This window comes from Rutilus rutilus (genome assembly GCF_951802725.1).
Source record: "Rutilus rutilus genome assembly, chromosome: 9".
Classification (NCBI taxonomy): domain Eukaryota; kingdom Metazoa; phylum Chordata; class Actinopteri; order Cypriniformes; family Leuciscidae; genus Rutilus; species Rutilus rutilus.
Genome location: NC_140223.1, coordinates 12723439 through 12742705, shown reverse-complemented (window position 1 = coordinate 12742705; position 19267 = coordinate 12723439). Strand labels below are relative to the sequence as shown.

General features: G+C 38.2%; 1 protein-coding gene across 3 annotated transcripts in view; it reads left to right on the top strand.

Moving 5' to 3' along the window:
- Window positions 1–2215: 2215 nt before the first annotated feature.
- The window catches only part of cadm2b (cell adhesion molecule 2b), a 222351-nt gene continuing 205299 nt past the window's right edge, over window positions 2216–19267 (top strand). For 2 of the 3 annotated variants that reach the window (XM_084419471.1, XM_084419469.1), the window contains exon 1: window positions 2247–2500. In XM_084419471.1, coding sequence (XP_084275597.1) covers window positions 2440–2500 — 61 coding nt within the window. In that variant the 5' untranslated portion in view covers window positions 2247–2439. Of the gene's footprint in view, window positions 2501–19267 lie in introns of all 3 variants that reach the window. The other variant, XM_084419470.1, reaches the window with a different exon arrangement.

Here is a 19267-nt window from a genome sequence, read left to right as displayed (position 1 = left end):
AGAGAAATGAACATTCAGTTCACGGGCAACAGCTCTGGTGGACATTCCTGCAGTCAGCATGCCAATTGCACGCGCCCTCAAAACTTGCGACATCTGTGGCCTTTTATTGTGGCCAGCCTAAGGCACACCTGTGCAATAATCATGCTGTCTAATCAGCATCTTGATATGCCACACCTGTGAGGTGGATGGATTATCTCGGCAAAGGAGAAGTGCTCACTAACACAGATTTAGACAGATTTGTGAACAATATTTGAGAGAAATAGGCCTTTTGTGTACATAGAAAAAGTCTTAGATCTTTGAGTTCAGCTCCTGAAAAATGGGGGCAAAAACAAAAGTGTTGCGTTTATAATTTTGTAATTTTGTAATATAATTATTATAATCAGTGGTTTATGCTAGACATTTAATGCAACCTCATAAAGGCATGCATGTCTCTCTACAGAAAGTGACATTTGCAATACGAGGAATAAGGTGAGAAGGTGTGAATGGCATGGCCTCATTGCTGATAGATTGCCTGGAGACCCAATTAAAGATGCTAACAACTAGGATAAACAATATTCCTTTTTCCACTTGAGATCTCAAAACCATTCCAATACACCACCACCAACAACAACAGAAAACCTTTTAGTCCACACAGATATGCAAAACTGCTTCCTCGATCTGATGTTTGTGTTACTCTATTATTTAATCTAATTCAATCTGTCAGTATTTTATATGCACAAAAAAGTCCATCTCACATCTTTTGTCAAGTCAAAATGACTTTCCAGATAACACTTACAGATCAAAAATAGCGATGAGGCAAAATAAAGCTATAGATGTGCAAACACTGTTGTGTGGTAGAAGAGTGTTGATTGGCATAGAGTTTGTTCTGCGTTTAGCATGGAACAAACTAGAGATAAGATAAGAACTAGATAAATGAAAGCTGAAATTTAAAAACAATCAATTTCATAATATATTACCTCAGTATTGTTCATATATGACTAAAGGTATGTTGTGCACATGCAGTTGTTTGCCACAGATGTAAATGGCTATACTTTTAATAAGAAAGAGAAAAACAAACAGAAAAGTTTAAATATTTATTAAGACAAATTAACATGCTTTTGTTTGCTATGATTTATTTATGATTTTTTTTTGTTTTTTTTTAAAATAAGATTACGATTTATGCTGCGATTCGTTTGAATAATTTAACCAATTTATAATCTTTAATAAAGGTTTTAGCACTTTTAGCACTTTTCTCTTCCAGTTGTCTCGGGAGAGGTATTGATCATTGACATATATAATATAATATAATATAATATAATGTAATATAATATAATATAATATAATATAATATAATATAATATAATATAATATAATATAATATAATATAATATAATATAATATAATAAAAACACATTTTCATATCCAAAATCCTTGTCGGGACATTTTTGGGCCCCATGTGGACAACAGCTCATAAATCATACTAAATTATGTTTGGTTTTTTTTGTTTTTTTTTTGGTGAAAATGTACAAATCAGAAAGTTGTCTGTACTGGGTAGGTTTAGGGTTAGAATATACAGTTTGTACAGTATAGACATCACTATGTCAATGGAAAGTACCCATTTACATACTGTGTGTGTGTGTGGGTGTGTGTGTGTGTGTGTGTGTGTGTGTGTGTGTGTGTGTGTGTATGTAGGTGACAGTCTATACACTGTCCTAATTTGTGCAGTCTTTGTTGATCCAGCAGAAGTACACTATTACAAGTGTTACAAACATCTTCGTCAATAGATTTTTTGTGAGTAGATGATTGTGTGGAAGTTAGTAATCACATTAAACGAGATATGCTGATTCTGATCATTCCAGTTCTGTCCTCTGAAAATCAGATTATAAACCATATAGTGTATCTCATTCCAAATTGGTAGGGTGTTACAACTCACCTTGTGTTACAACACTCCTTTGCTGTGCCCCAATAAACAACATGCACCGTAATTTATCAGGGCTTGATAATTACATGCAATTACATGTTATCGTGATTAAAGGAGCCTAATTATTACCGGACAATAACATGAACGCTGGTCTCTAAAGTGTAACCAAAAGCGCACCAGAAAGTTATCAGTGTGATCAATCAGCGCGATCAATTGCGCATTCACGCTGGTCTGTGTACTATCGTTAAGGCGTCTCCATGTGTCAATCTTGAGTGGGCGGGACCCGCGTCTGCTGCGGCGCTCTGGAGAGGCAGAGACTCAGGCAGGGGCTGAAGTACCACTTTCTCAGCATTTTCAGTGCGGGCAGCATCTTCTCCCAGCCCCGGGTACAGTAACTGCTGCACGCAACCTATCCTCCGGATCGGGACAGGAGATTCGGGTTTGCGCCATACATGCGACTGAGAGCGCACCATCCACCTGGATAAGCAGCATCAGCATCAGTGCAGGGAGAACACGGACGCAAGCATCGCCTCAAGAATATGATGCTCCAACAGCACTTGTTTTTTGTGCTCTACAGCTTCTGTGGGATTGTCATTAAAGGTAAGAACCCTGGGATGTGTGGGCACAGTAGTGTGATGCCCTCTGGGTGTGGTGGGAGTTGGCCGGGAGAACAGAAATGCCAGTGTGATTTAAGCACACGTTATCTCAAGACCTCAACTGCACCAGGGATAATATTTCAGAAGTAGCCCGTGCGTTTGGAAAAGTCAGATACACTACGTGTGTTTTGTGGCATGATGATGACAGTGCAGATTTGAGTTCAGTGCACATTCTTTTACACGCGGGATTAGCTGCGTGGGAAGTTGTTTGTAGTTAATTCAGTGATGTTTGTGTGCCATCATCTATCAAATGAGCAACTTTAGACACAGAATGATTCGGTGGGCATGTGCCCGCGCTCCAAATTGATTAATATGGTTCGCATACGCAACAATTTATTGCTCACTGATCAGTGTGTGATTTGATGCGTCTTGTTGTTTGTGTTTATCAATTTTTTTAACTTTGTCAACACTGATTCAATAACGACCTCCTTGTTCTAAATCGACCCATATGCTTCATTCTGATATCTGCAATGTAATCGCAGTTACGCGTAGGCTTGCTCGGTGTTCAGGGTGTGATTTGATGTGCAAAACAAGTTGAACTTAATGGATGCTTAATGCAAGCCCTACCAGTTTTTTACTGTTAGTTGGCCAGCACTGGTTTAAGTTTGACATACACGCGTTTAAAACGCATCTCACTCGGGTATTTGCAAGATTCTACATCTTGGGGTCGTCGTAGCATAAGATTTTCTTTCCGAGTCGCGCACTGTGCAAGTACTGACTGAAGATAGGCTATGGCTTGTGCATTTATTTACAGTAGCGATAACTGTTGTTATATAGCAAGAATACATAGTGTGTGTATATATATTTATGTATAGCTACCAGGAACATTTCAGAACGGACAGATGTTCTGGATCTCTTGCGGATAGAATGCAGCGAGCAGGTGCGCACTGCTGTCCCACTTTGACTCTCCGAATCCCGCAGGCGGATCGCGCGCAGCCGCGCCCCACGGGTCACACAGTCTCACAGTACTCTGTCAACACTTACACACCATCGTGTATTCTTTTTCTATAAGTTCCGCAAAAGGATGCATGAATAAATAATGGAAATAATAACCACTGACTTGGTTACATCTGCCACTGCAAGAACATGACTCACAGCTGCTGGACCTTTATCGACTCAGAAAGAGTCCATAATATATGTCTGCCTAGAGAGTCAATATTAGGCTAGGTTACACTATTAATATTGATTATTAATACAGTAGATATGTCGCAGTATTGTACACCATGCACTGGGGGAGTGTTGTAACAGATTTTGTTTTACATTATGTGTATGTGTGTGTGTGTGTGTGTGTGTTGCACTATATGTTTCAAATTTTGCTATAATATTTTAATATTTGTCTGCTACAAATTAGCCATTTGTAATCTACTGTTTATTCCTAAATTGTGTAAAGTAGTGTCTAGTATATAAAGTGCTGATGTTACAAACTACTGTAACGTGGCGATTGTAATATTGAAGTAGGTTGAAATCATGGATACACACTTTTTTTTGGTTAATTGATTTATTGTGGTAATCAGATTTATTTGTCGAAAATAATAATTATGGTATCCCCCATCACCACTCGCCCCCATTTAATTGCATTTATGAATCTAAAATCAAAAATTAGAAACAGATAAAAAATATATAAAACTCTAAAATCAAGACAGTGTGAGCCACACACACACACACACACACACACACACACACACACACACACACACACACACACACACACACACACCTTTGATGATCCCGGAACAACATTCCAATCAACCAATCAGATTTGAGGGTTCAAGGTTACAGTTTATGTCAAGTTTAGGCTTACAACCAGGGTTATATACACTTATTCACCTATCATTTCCCTCTGACTTTAGGGTATGGACAAATTTTTCAGACAGTACTGTTGTTCCATGACTTGGCAAAATCACGGTGACCACCATGGCATTCCCTCGCTAATGGTCATAAATATGTCAGGTGTGAGGAAAAGGTCACATGATATGATATTTATATAGTTTAAACATACAAATCTTGTGTGGATGCTTGAGGATTTGCTGATTTCTGATGATTCCAGGTCTGTAGTTTAACTCCCAATAACACGATCACAAATCAAAAACCTGATGTGAAATGTTCACTTTCTTTTTTGGTCCTATAAATCCTTAATATTGTTTCAAATTTGTACCTCTGGTAAAATAGTGATTTCATCTTAAGTGGCTGAAATTGTTTAAATATTGTTATCATACACATCATACACAAGAAAGAAGAAAAAAACACCAATCTGACTAAAGGTGCAAACGCATGCAGTAAGTGACAGGCTCCATGTGAAAACTACATTTTATGAGCACTGTATTATAACATATGGTTTAGTGATGATAATAATAATACATTTCAAGCAATTAAGATTTTTGTTTAAATTTTATTTAGAGAACTGAGTTGGTTTTATTTCTTAGTCTCTTGGGGTTTGCGTATGACTGTTAAGTAGCTCTTTAATGCTTATGTTGGTTATATAAAGTCGATTTGCTTCTTGCTTGACTTGCTTGAAGTTAAAGACTATTCCAGAACCTTTCCAGTTTAATGTGTGAAACATCCAAAATGGTAACTCTGAAAAGCTTTTTAATAATTTACATCCCAAGAATCCCTGCCATAAGCTGTCAGTTTTCTGTTCACCAGCTTGATTCTTATCCCCTCTTAAAATGTGAAGCAATGTAGCTCAGTCTCGCAGAGTCTGAGTACTTTCAGTGAAGAACAGACAGTGCTTAGATGAATATTTTTGCATGGAGTTACTCACTCAGCTGATTTATCACTTTGATGGAATGATTTCCTTATAAGACTGGATAAGAGGTGATAGATAAACTGTGGCTGAAGGGTCACATTCATGCAGGGATGTTCAAGACTGAGCCAGTGTTCTCTGATGAGGTTTTTGTCCGCTGTCTTGCTACATAGAACAATGAGAAAAGGCCATCACTGGGGGTTAGTAAGAGAAATCATCAGATTAAACCAGTACTGATCAGATTATATCCTAGATATGTAATGTCTTGATCTCCAAAAAGAATTGCATGAAAGACTGACTTTAGATGATATATTGAATGACTGAATCGCAATATGTGTCTTATTTTGCTATAGGACAGTGATTCACAAAATATATATATTTTTAATATTTAATATTTTAATATTTACTTTTTTTTCTTCTGGTACTTCATCTGTAATAATGACAAAGCTGCTTGTTTTCAAACTTTTTTGTTATGATGAATTAATTATTAATTTTGTCATTCCTGTGGAAGCTCATTTCCACCACAAAAAAAAAAAAAAAAACATACTTTGGTAAATCTAGTTATGTCAATTAAGTCAGTAAAAATAGATAAAAGCTCATAATTTTGATACACCAAGTCTAGATATACTAAGTCATAATTATGAGAGAGTTGAAATGATCACACAAATCAAAACTGAGATAAAAAACAATTATGCTAAATTATTTTATGACAAAAACGTTTTTAAATTTAATAATTAGTATCATAATTTGACTTGTATGTCATAATTTTGACTTTTTAAAATGTAATTTTATCTCATAATTCTGATTTACCAAAGAATGATTATTTATTTATTTATGATTGGTTTATTAATTAGTTGATTGATTGGTTTATTGATTGGTTGATTGATTGATCTATCAGAAATGGGCTTCTAAGTATTCCAGAAGTTTCTGTGTTCAAAAAAAAATTATAATTGTAATTTGGAAATTGAATTAACTAGAGAAATATTTATTCATTATAGACATTTCCATGACTTTTAAATGAATATTTTGTGTATATCATCCACTTATATTTTGGTTATATTTGGTGTATTGGTTCTCCAAAACCATGCGAACCCTGGTTCTTAAATAAAAAATAACAGTTGTTTCCGAGGGATTCATTAAAATAGGAATAATGTAAGTTCACGACTTTTTAAAAGTTGTTTCCCTCCTTACTTTAATAATGTTAAGCCACGTTGTGGCCCCTTTGTTGAGCACCACTCCCATAAAGGGATGAATTTAACAGCATTATGGAAATTATTAATCTGAGTGGTTCGTCTTTTTTATTGCTAGATGAGAAGAGAGGGGTCAAGAAGTCATTGAGGGTTAGTTGTCAGAATCAATCCTGCATCTCCCGCATGAGCACCATGACCTAATGGAATTCATTTGTCACTTACCGCTACACCACAGGTCCGCAAAGCTCACCACGTTGTCATTGCTCTTATATTTCATCCGAGGCGTTAAAGCGCACTTGATATTTGCAGTCCCTTTCACTTCTCCTCGAATCTCGCACATCACAGATCAAAACACTGCTGCATGGTGTCTTAATAGCTATATAAAACTTGAGGTCTCCAATTACATCTGTGACCAGACATTTAGGTCAGGTCTTCGCAGCACCTCGTTGTTCCTCTACCGTCATATTCCCATTAGAGCAGGTTCTTTCCCACCAGTTAACAATTCACAAAAAAAGACATTTGTAGCTGGCTTTCTGTGAATGTGCCATACAAATTGGGCCTAAGGGACTAAAAAAGCCCCCGAAACATCTTGTGGCTCAGTTGCCCCAGGGCCCAGCTAAACGTGCGGATAGATCCTGTGTCAGCTGAGCGTTTAAGGTAGTGTGTGTCGGCAGCTGAAGTGCAGCGTTAGCGCATCACAGCGTTTTGACGTGAGGTGTGACGGGGAGAATGCTTTATGCTCTCTCCTCGCCATGGAGGGTTAGCTTATCCTAGCAGAATGGGCTCTAAGCCGCTGAGTGCCGGCCATGGAGCTACGCTGTGTACCGCTGCATATCAGTAATCCAGTAAAGGAAAGCAGGCTGTGTGCAGAGAGAAGCCAAGCCTCTATGCTTTGTGCTGGCTGACAGATCTACATCTGTACAGATGAGTCACAGAAGCGCTATGGGGGGGGTATGATATTAAAGAGACATCGAAAAACAGCCTGGATGACAGCCAGTGTTTTATTGTCTTAAACAAGGAAGAGTCTTTTGTATTTATTGCTGTATTTTTAGAAGCATCATCATCTCCGGTTGAAGCCTGTTAAAAGAAAATGCTTTGTGCATTACAAACATTCATATTAATGTGGATACAAAAATCAGAAGAGGATAGGAGTGGGGTAAGATGTGCCGCCCACTGACTTTTATGCCCGAGCATAAATTCATTGAGGTCTAAAAATATATATCACGTATGTTGATGCACTGCCGATTTATAAAACCATGCAAATAATTTTTATCATGAATGATTAAATGAAGCATTTTCCAGACAGTGTGACAGATGCAGTGTTATTTCATTATAGACTATATTAGTATTTATTCATATTTTGAATGAGCTTTTCAGTTTTGGTTTGAGTAATTTTGTTTTGTTTTGCCAGTTTTATTCCTTTTTGTTTAAATGTTTCTATTTAGTTTTAATTTAATCATATTTTTAGTACTTCAACTTAAATGGTTTCAGGTAGTTGCCAAGGCATTATAAAAAAAAAAAAAAAATTGTTTTAAATAGTTTTAGTTTTAATTAACACTGACAGCACGGGTCAGATGCTTTGGGGTAAGTTGTGTCAGTTTCTCAAATAATAATATTGAATGGTTTTAGAAGGTTTTTATAATAAATCTCTTTATACTAGCAAAATCTTTGCCTTTAGCCTACCAGAATGTTAGGTCGCTTTCATTAACTGTGGATTAAACCTGTAACTCCCTGCTAGAAAGAAATTGTGTTTTTAGTAAAATGATTAGACTGAGATTGGCCGTTGCCCAGAGGACCGTCACGTAGGCTGTTGTAAAGCCTTCAGGGCAGGTGAATTACTTCATTACGTTTATGTAATTGCACATGTCCGGGTACAAAATGTGTTGGATGCAGATTCCGTGCGAGTTCATGCTTTTTGGCTCAATGTTACTGATTAATCTAGATTGTAGAGTCATTCGGTTTGTCTAGTCCTAACTGCGACCATTACAGCGCGACATGACAGATGTCGTAATGGCATGTTTGTTTCTGTAGGCTGTAATGAGGTTGCTCTGAGCAGATTCAGATGTAAGTGCAATTAAAGTACTGCGCCTATGAAAGACTTCAGTAATGAAAGGACAGATATTCTTCGCTTGAGAAGACCATAATAACTCTACTGATAAATGGTGCAGTGACAAGCACAATTAATAAGATCACCTACCTTTGGGCAAACAGACATGATAATTAGCTTCTGTTGGCCATCCATTGGCCACAGAACAGACAGAAGCGGAGATAAAGATTATATTAGAATTTTGGGCATTTAATTTTACGTCTGTTCTCTATTCTTTATCTCTAAGTGGATATAAAGGGAAAGTTTCTGAAAGTGGTTCAGTATTGATCACTAGAAATGCATCTAAACCTTTCCGACTCTACTGTTTGATTTATTAAGTATCATCTAATAACTGGCTAACTAATAGGAGAGGTTTCTTAAGAGGAAAGTAACATAAAAGCAGTTGCTGCTAAAAGAGTCACAGCCTGATAACAAGATGTGCAAAAAATGCAGATGATTTAATTAGTTGTTTACCGAAAGCTTCACAGACTAAAATTACCTGATTGTCACCCCTGCATTTCTGTTAGTGCCACAACAAAATGATCAGCAAACTCTGCTGTCTTCTCATTGACACTGCCATTTCCTTTTGTTATCTTCGCTGGAAAGCCTTATTATTAATTAATTCATAGTTGTTTTTGTGAATATGTCCCAGTCAGGGGTGCCTTAAAGAGGGGAAGAGTACGATTCTACGGGCCCTGGTCAGACAGGGGACCCTTTCGGCGCTGTCGGGGGGGGGACACGCTCCCTCATCCTCCCCACAGACAGAGAAATGCAGAGCTACGAAGCCCCACCACTGACGGAGAAATTGGTTTAATGCAATGTGTTTACGCGGTATAGGTTAAAAAACGTCATTATTTTACACATACTGTACCTTATTGTTGCTCCTCTATGCCCCGCCTTTCTGAAATGCGTCGATTTTTACAAAGCTCATCGTTCTGAAAAGTGCGGTGTGCTCTGATTGGCCAGCGATCCAGTGCATTGTGATTGGCCCAAAAACCTTAAACGTGTGTCGGAAATGTCACGCCCCTTACCATATTTGGAACATCAGCTCCCAAACCAATAATGACGGGTGATAATGTCGGTACTACCTTATCAATTCGAGCCAGAATCTGAACCGGAAAATGCAGATGACCAAGCTGATCGATCAGCTTCGCCAGCGCGACTGGACCTGATCGAATTAGATTGGTAAGGTTTTATTTCCTTGGGGATATAATTACTGATTATAATTACTTATACGGCGCCGGCGGCAACAATAATACAGCGAGAATCAAAGTTACGCCTTCTTTCTTTGCGTATACATTTGGGCGGTGTTATGAAACTCTGCCCCCACACAGTAGCCGCGTTTCCATTACCCTTCAAATTGCGCAAATTGAAATTGCGAATTGAAAATACGCCCAATGGAAACACGTCAACGTCAAAAAAAGTTTTTACGCTCGCATGAGGTGGTTTTTCAGGCAATTCGAAAAAGAAATATGTCGCAAAACTGCAATGGAAACAGTTTTTGCGCATTTACAGGTCACCTGACATAGATGACGCGGTATGTTTGGACAGAATACGAGACAGAGTTCTTTATTAAGTTCATATATGACAAAAGAATATGAAAAAAGAAATGCCACAATCAAGACCTCGAAGCAGATATGAGGGAGAAACACCTCATATGTGCCGCTCACAAGTATAATAAGGGTCGTTCCTTACCATTAATGCTTGGAAAACACACATACATCTCCTTAAATTAATAATAATGGCTAGTGCAGTGGCTGGGATATAGTACATAAACCTACCAACGTCCGTTGCCATGGTTTTTGGAATGATTTTACTTATCGCGACAGGAAAAAAAATAGTTTTAGTTGCATAACATCGGTTAATGGAAACGCCGTCATTTCGCAATAATTTTTTGTCGACATTTAGAAAAAAATCGCAAAAGTTTTGCACAAATCTGTAATGGAAACGTGCATACTGACGTAGATTTGTGGGGGCGTGTTTGAACGAAACGTTTTATGAAGGTGTGGCTGAGCCTTAACTTTTATAAAGAATATCTCTTTAGGTTTGACACTTTGAGCTTTGTAACTCTGCAGAACTTATACATGCACAAACAGCTACATAGCACACTAAAGAAAAAGGAAAACAAAGAAATCGCAGACCAATTTGGAGCAGACGTCACAGTTACGTCACTTGCAGCTGCACGCGCAATGGAGGACAATGGGCAAAATCCACAGAATAAGAGAAAAATGTTTTGTTGTGCCTTTGTATGTCAGAATTTGTATGCAAAAAATAAATCATTTTTTATAGAATTCTGTCGTTGAAGACACCCTTTCTACACATTTCTGCTAAACGCAGACGTTTATGTTGCAAGTCACAGACTGGACTGATGAAACTGATGATTAGTCTACTATTATAGCACGAATTTGATGTAAACAGTAAGTCTACGTAATATTCACACATGCAGTTCATAGGGTACATACATACATAGCAGTTTAATATTTAAACCTATAACATTTTACACAACTTTTAAAACAGAGCCTATTACATTTTTATAAATTCTTGACTATTTCTTGATATAAACTCAAAATGTACCTTTTATTATTTTATTCCGTGGCTTCCACAGATTGCTACTGCAGAACTGTCATTTTCTGCCACCAGGTAGGCTCCGCCCACAAAAAAAAAAAAAAACGTCATCGCTGTTTGAAAACACTAAAAAGGTTGACAAGTTATTGGCTTTTCTGTCTTTAGCACTCAAAAATAGTGCTAATGAGAAACTCTAAACTCTTTCAGTTGAAAGTTAACAGACTGTATCTCAAAGGCCAATTACTTCATGTTGCATGTTGAAAGTCACGTTGAAATTGTAATGTATAAGTCCTTGAGAGATTCTATGGAAGCTCGTTTCCATTTTAGAGTAAAAAAGGAAAAAGTTTAAAGTAAGAAATAAATGAAGTTTTATTAACTAAGTTCGGGAGGAGCACGTTCAGATGATTAACACGAGTGGATAGCACTCAGCAATCAATGATAAGAGGGTATATATAGACTCAGCAGTCTTACCTCGATCCATTGACAGTTTGCAGCATCCCCCCACCACCCCTTCTCCACACTTCTAGTTCTAAACACTTACATGCGGGGGGAGTACTCTGGGTTCGGGCTGAATTCCGAGCTCGGAGCCCTCCCTCCGTACAGCACGCCAAATACGCATTAAATCTTACTCCCTCAAAATTATATGTAAGTGTGAACTCGTGAAAGCCACACTGCAAGATTAAAATGTAACCTTTGAGTTGAAAACAATGCGAAACTACAGTTGCGTCTGCGAGACACTTTGGAATCTTTTTGAATTTTGGCTGAGAATGAAGCAGAGTCTTCATCTCATCTGTTGTCTGACCTTTAAACAGAGTCCCCTCACCATCTCTACTCTTAGAAGAATGTCCTCACACTGCCTGCGGATGAGAACCACACAATGAATCTCATTTACTCTGCAACACCGAGCTGCTCTGCTTTTTCTTTTCTCTGGCCTTGAATTTCTCGCCATGAATTGAAGGAATAGCCATCCGTGCTGTTTTTACCAGCTATATATCAGTGATTCACTTGTTATTGTGATGCAAAACGAGACTAATAATATGAAATAGGCCTGCAACAAACTATTTTGATTACTTTCTCCTGTAAAAATGTTATGCAAGGCACCAGTTTTCATTAATTTTATTGCAACAAAGAATTCCATCGTCCGACAAAGAACATAGCAGTGATCAAAATGATTGTCCTTCCTTTTCCTGCCATTCTACATTTGACAGGGATATGCAAACACTCTATTTCAAGTTTTACTGCAAAGTGGTGTCACTGACAAACATTTTACATGCACAGCACAAAAACCAGACTAAGAAATGAAATATGTAGTTGACTATTAGCATTATCAATTTCTGTAGGTTTTATATATTATACACTCTAAAAAACCTGGGTTAAAAACAACCCAATTTGGGTTGTTTTCAACACAAGGGCTAGGTAAATATAGGACAGAACACATGTTGGGTTAATTTTACCCAGCAAATTGGGTTATTTATTTAACCCAGCATAATGGGTTGATTTAACCTATACTGGGTTGATTGATTTTTTTCTATAGTACTAGTTTTTTTCTCTGTTTTTTATTTTTTACTTCATACATTAATTAATGTTTATGGATTAACTTAAATCCTCTAAACTAAAAAAAAAAAAAAAAAACTCCACACAACCACTGGTTTGCATGATAATTATTTTATTTTTGATACAATTTTACAGTATAGCATACTTTATATAGTTTTGAATACATATTGCCTACATTTAAGCTCGTTAAACAAATATTAGAGGTAAATTAAACATTTAGAAATAATTCAAGCGTAACTGACCAGTCGCTGTTGTCCCGTTTCCACCGTAACGGTGCTGGATCTCGTCAAGTACACCTTGCTGGAGCCTGCAGATCAGGGCGGGGCTTCACCTGGGGCGGGGCTGAACGTGTCGCCCCGCCCACAATGCTTCTCATTGGTTAGTATCTCATGCGGCACTAGTATCATGTTTGGCAGGGGAACTTCTAACTTCAGACCACCGCCCTGCATTTTACTCATAGCCGAAATATGCTGTGATTGACTCCATAACCTGTCCATAAACAATCAGTGTACAGTTCTGAGAACATATATTAACTTTCTAAGTATTTATATTCTGTATCTTTTTTTGAATAAAATCATAAAATTTTATGCAAGGCATCAGGCATTTCCATCATACGAAAAGACTAACGCAACACTCGTGACTCACATCGCACCCCTGTATGTTGCACCAATTAGACGGAGCTGCACTGGTCTCTCCTGAGCCCCTTTCACACAGAGATTCCGGAAAATACACGGATAAAGTGACCCGGGATTTGATCCGAGTTCGACTGATTTTGGTTCATTCACACTGCCAGTGATCACACACAAGACGTAAAAATCCCGTAAAGACACGTGATATCGACGTGACGTAATGTCTCAGCAGCATCTTAAGTTTGTTTATGAGCTGTGATTTCGATTCTCTCTTGAGAAACCACGCTTGTGCATTTTTTTTCCTCTGATTCGATCATAAACTAGCGCATTATGTACCGTTTCACAGCTGGCGAACGATCCTGGCTTCAGCGTCATCATTACGACACGGCACTGATGACGGCTTTTGATCACACAGCGCGCGTTCTGGGACTGAACACGGCATTGTAGGTCCCCAACCCGGCATCAATCCCGGGTCGTGTTTGCGTTCACACAGAAGGCGTTCTGGCAATTTCCCGGCAATTTGCTGGGATTATCGCGCTGTGTGAAAGGGGCTCTGAAGAGGTTGCAAAAAGCCTGTTATAAATAACTCAACGCCTGGGTTGTTACGTCTGACCCAGGAGCAGGGTAACACAAAAACTACCCAAACACTGAAAAAATAACCCCCAAAAATGTTTTACCCAGCTTAACCCAGGATTTGGGGTAAAAAAAAAAAAAAAAAAATTGTGTGTGTGTGTATGTGTGTGTGAAAAACCTCAAAATGGGAGCAAAACCATTGTGTCTGTCAGTCACTTAGAGAGCCGATTTAAATACTTGTAGTGAGAGACTATAAAAAGATAGTATCTATTTTGTCAAAACAGCAATCAAAGCAAAGATACATGATGAGAGTAATCAAAAGCGTGTGCCACTACATCTCAATGATGCCGGTGAGGCAACATAATGGTGGCAGATGGAGATAACAGCAACTCAAATTGAAAGCGTAATCAAAGATTAAACAGGCAAAGGCGAGGGCTATTTAATAAGTGGGTATTGCTGTGATACAGGCATGGAGACACGCAATAATTGATTTCTGTCCTTAATTCATTTGAGGAGACAATTTAATCTAATCAGAGAAGGAGGGGGCCTATGGCAGTACATCTGCTTGGTGGATGTAAACGACTTCATAACAGAGAAACAATGCAGGAGCTATCAGTGATGAAAAGATAGTGTTTAAAGTTGATTTTATGTTCAAATTTCTCCTATAAAAACTTGGTAGTGTCAACTTTATGTAAGCCATTGGTAGGTTAAAACATTGTGGCTTGGTGTTTTCAAAACATTTGAATGTTTGTTGTAGAATCTGCCAAGTCCAGCACGGCAACAGTGGCTCTACCAATGGTGTGAGTTTGGGGCGTGGCTATGTATTTTTTAGACCAATAGCAGGAAGGGAGTGTTCAGGAAACCTGTTTGAGAAAAAGTGTTGCAGTTCTGTTTGGCACAGAAATGACTTTAGTTTAAACTGGATTATTAAAAAGAGAAATGTTAAATTTTACCGCCACACCATACATGATTCAGAGGCCGATCGTCCTCTGCTTCACTTGTAAGTGACACGTTACACTTGTGTACCCAACTTTCAACAAAGTGAGAGAGAGAAAAGCGCAAACCTGAATTGATTCATGTTTATGTCCTGATATTGATTTAATCTTTAAAAAGGTTCCCACGGGTAAGTAAGGCGGGGGAAGCGAGGCTGAATACGGACAGATTTGCAACTGAAGGTGGTGTGGAGGTTTGGCGAGAGAAGTGACGAGAGATACATGCTGAGTTTGTGTGTGTGGGGGACAGGATAAAAACGCATCAACTCCATGACCTCGTAAAGGAGGATCAACGCTTGGAACGAGAACTGCATACTGATAGCAAGGTGGGTGAAGGCCTGAGTGACTGAGACTGAAGATTTGTTGATGACCATAAAACGATAATAATTTACAGCGAGAGCTGGCAATGGCTTGTGGGAGCGCTGGCGATGGGGCAGAAACTGAAGGGAAAAATACAGTGATGAAAGAAAAAGACTTTTTGCAACGGTGTGGCAATAGAAATACAATGTGGCATAAACTCATTTGCCACAGTTACTTTATTTTACAGTCAATAAAAGGGATACATTTATATATATCAATTGATTGCTATACATTTTATTCTAACTAGGCTCACTGGAAAAACGTGCTTCTACCTACATTTTTGCAAAACTCCTAAAACGTATATACAATTCACTGCGGTTTCCTGCTGAAATGAACACTAGAGGCACTAAAACACCAACAACAATTTTGGATCATTACCTGGCAGATTATCATTTAATAAAGACTGCATGATTTGTAAACTAATACATTTTGACGTTTACAACACATAATGAGCTCCATATGTTTTCCTTTCCAGATGTAGTAAACTTGCTCGGTAACCCACCTGGTGCAGTATTGCACTTGCGATGTGAAACACAAGTTGCGATAAAAAGAGCTCAGACTTGCAGAAGCAAGCTAAAATGGCATGGTTGCTTCATCAAATTTTATGTTTGCTATTTCACACTCTATTGGGTTTAGTGTAGGTGGTTCGTTATTTTCAAATACAATACAGGATAACCCTTTCTCCGGACATTTCATTTCCGAACTACCGTGCTACATACAACAACCAACGTAATAAAACATTGCCAGATTCACGTTCATCTATTTATGATCAAATTGAACACACTTTCAGTGCCATTCACTGAAGATTTCGCACCATATCAGAAAGAAACATATACAATGTAACTATGACAATGTTTAAGTGTTTAAGTAGGGGGGATCTGAAAATCAGGGAAAGAGGTGTGAATGAGAAACAAGTTTTGAGGATGACAACCAAATGAAAAGTAATTGGTAAGAAGACTCATGCAGCACTTTCAGTGACAGATGGGCAGATAGTCCTAAAAATAGCAGTTTATTTAGAGATGGGCAGATATCAGCCTCCAGTTAAAATCATGAACAGCAAAAGCTCTAAGACTGATATAACCAGAAGTTTCTAATGAAGTTTCTACTTGGTGTTGCTTCAAACTTTCATTTCTCCCACTCATCGCCTTTATATCACACGTTTGTTTAATTTGGTCTTTAGTCATCTTTAAGGAATATGTTTATACAAAACTCTTGACATATTCTCTGTAACATCACTGCATTAACAGTAGGTGTTTAATTATACAGCATTTTTCCAACTTATTATCTGTGGCCTTGATGTAAAGCTTTAGACTGTCTTAGTATAATTAATCTGACAGAATGTGGGTAGAAGAACACATATATAAATATATGTTCTGAAGATACAGTTAGGGACCGTTCACATATCGCATCTTTTGCGCGGCAAGCGCAACTTTTCAGAATGCCGCAAGGTCAGAAATGCAGGTCATGTGACAAGAACCAACCAATCAGCTTCACCCTTTCCGTTACAACATCGAAAGCTCAGTCGTGCGCGGTTCATGGTTGCATAGCAACGATCAGACGGGACGGGAGCGCAAGCGCTTTGGAAAGGAGATGCCTTTCATGCATTTGAACGGCCCCTAACACACACATACACACTTGACATTTTCAAATGCTGCATTTGTACCACATATCACACGGCATAACTGAAGCCACAAACTGAATTAATTTATGATTAGCCTTCTAAGCTAACATTCTGTCGTGCATCCCCTACAGTTACCATGATAATCAGTTACCCTAAGCTGACATATTTAGTCAAGCTAGGGGAATTTCAACACCCATAATGCCACAGTCCCTTTTCTCTGTTTTCTCGAGTCATGTAATTATGATTTCAAATGTATATTTCATAGAAGTTCATCTTGCCAGCAGATTTTCCCCTCATCTTAACGTAATTTCAAGATTACTTTGAAATAATTTTCTTTGAAATACAGATAAAAAAAAGTTTATTGGTGAATGTACTGACAAAATTTATGGAAACACAATATACTTTAATATAATTTCTCTTAAAACTGGTATGTCATGCATTTATATATTTGTAAATACAAGTGTAGCAATGAAGTTATAATTTAATATATTAACTTTAAATGTAATATTGAATAACACCCTACAGTTAAAATTTGAATCAAATATGACATGTTCTTTAGTAAGTTAGTCAAGAAATTAAAATAAGTGTCCTTCTTGCGACGGAGCTCGTAATAAAACAAGAATCAACATTAGCTTGGCTTTTCGGGAATGAGAACTGAAGGATTTGAAATGTTGTAAAAGCGACGCAGAGATGGTGTTTTTAATACCCAACAGGTGAGTAAGGTATTTTGTTGAACAGATTCATTGTCATATGTAGCTCTCTATCAGAGTTGATTGTAAAGAATTATCTATAGTGAAGGGTCATCTCATTATTGTTGTTGTAGCACTGCGCTGGAATTAGTTTTTTGGTACCGTGTCTATTAATGCATGGGTAAAGCTACAGTAATGTCTTCCTTTCCACCTAAACTGGTTATATCTCTTAAGCCTGGTAGTGAATGCTTTAAGAGAAGTAGGATAATCTCTCTTTTTTTAGTTATGAGAAAGAACCATATTCATCCGCAGTCACGCAGAACCAAAGCACAACCAAAACAATGTTCTTCCGCAAAATGCATGCGGTTTTGTTTTTAATCGCTAGAATGCCAAAAATGTACATAGTGTACCTTTAATTTGGTGATGCAACTTTTATCCTATAACTATGCACGGACACTAGCCACTTGCATGCTTCGCAGAAGCTTCATAAAGGCGTTGTTTAAAAAAAAAAAAAATCTTCACATTGCATGCTAGCAAAAAGTACAAGTATAAGTACCTCCTAAGTATAATAATTGTTGTCCAAAAGGTGCAATAGATGAACTTAGACATCTCGTACGACCTCACCCATACGAATTGGTCGTGAGAAAGCATTGAATTTAAAACTAATCAGCCCAAGATTAAAACTAATCTGCCATCTTGACCCATTGAGTCTCTGTGAGAAATCTGCAAATTTCCACTTTGCTACAAGCTGTGAGTTTTGTCCAAGCGTGCCGCACAAGCCCTGAAAAGTGAAGCCAAAACGTCTCGATTGCCCCCCGGTGACTGGTCCTAGTATAGGTCATAAACCCCGCCTCCCCGTGTTATTCCACGGGACTTGAGACCAACTAAACAATTTAATTACACTTCAAATATCTTTTTCCCGAAGGTGGTTTCTGTCATTTACTGTAGTTTTTATCACGCTGATGCATGGGCGTCGGAACCATTGTATATGGGTGGGACAAGACCCACCCACTTTTTAAGACCAATGATATTATACCCACTCGCTTTTACCGTCTCCAATTCAGCGCATTTGTCTGTTCGCTTTTCAGCGCGCCGTCAGTCATATCCAGTCCACTTGAGGAATTAAAATTATTTTATTTTTAATTAAAATGAATAAATTAAACTCTATTTCCGCTGAATCGCTACATTATATTTCTCAACGAGCCGCAACTGATGAAAGTAACTGCCCGTTGTAACCCTTCCAGTCAAATATTGCGTTGCAAACATCAATAACAGCTTTAAGTTGTCATTGCTGGCAAATGACCATGGTATTAGGGGGATAATCCATGGATAGCTGTGCATTTAATGCACGACGTGAAGGCAAAAAACCGCCCGACGTTAAAGGTTGTATCAGTGATTTCAGGCCCAACATTTTTTTTATCACATTCATCTAATCTTTCCTAACGATCCGCTAGCTGTCCGCACCATAAGCATGCCGTCAAAAAACCGCGTCTCTGTAGGCAGCCTAGGCTCTGAGATCTGCACACAAAAACAATTGGTTTCACCAACCACTCAAAACCAAAACAAATAGTGTTCCAACCAAACACCGACAGGGGGAGGGTGATGTGAGGTTTTGAGCTCATGCTCGGCTGCACGCGAAGTTGGAGCTGAAGAAGAAGCTGGCTCAAAACCTCACAACACCCTCCCCCTGTCGGTGATTGGTTGGAACA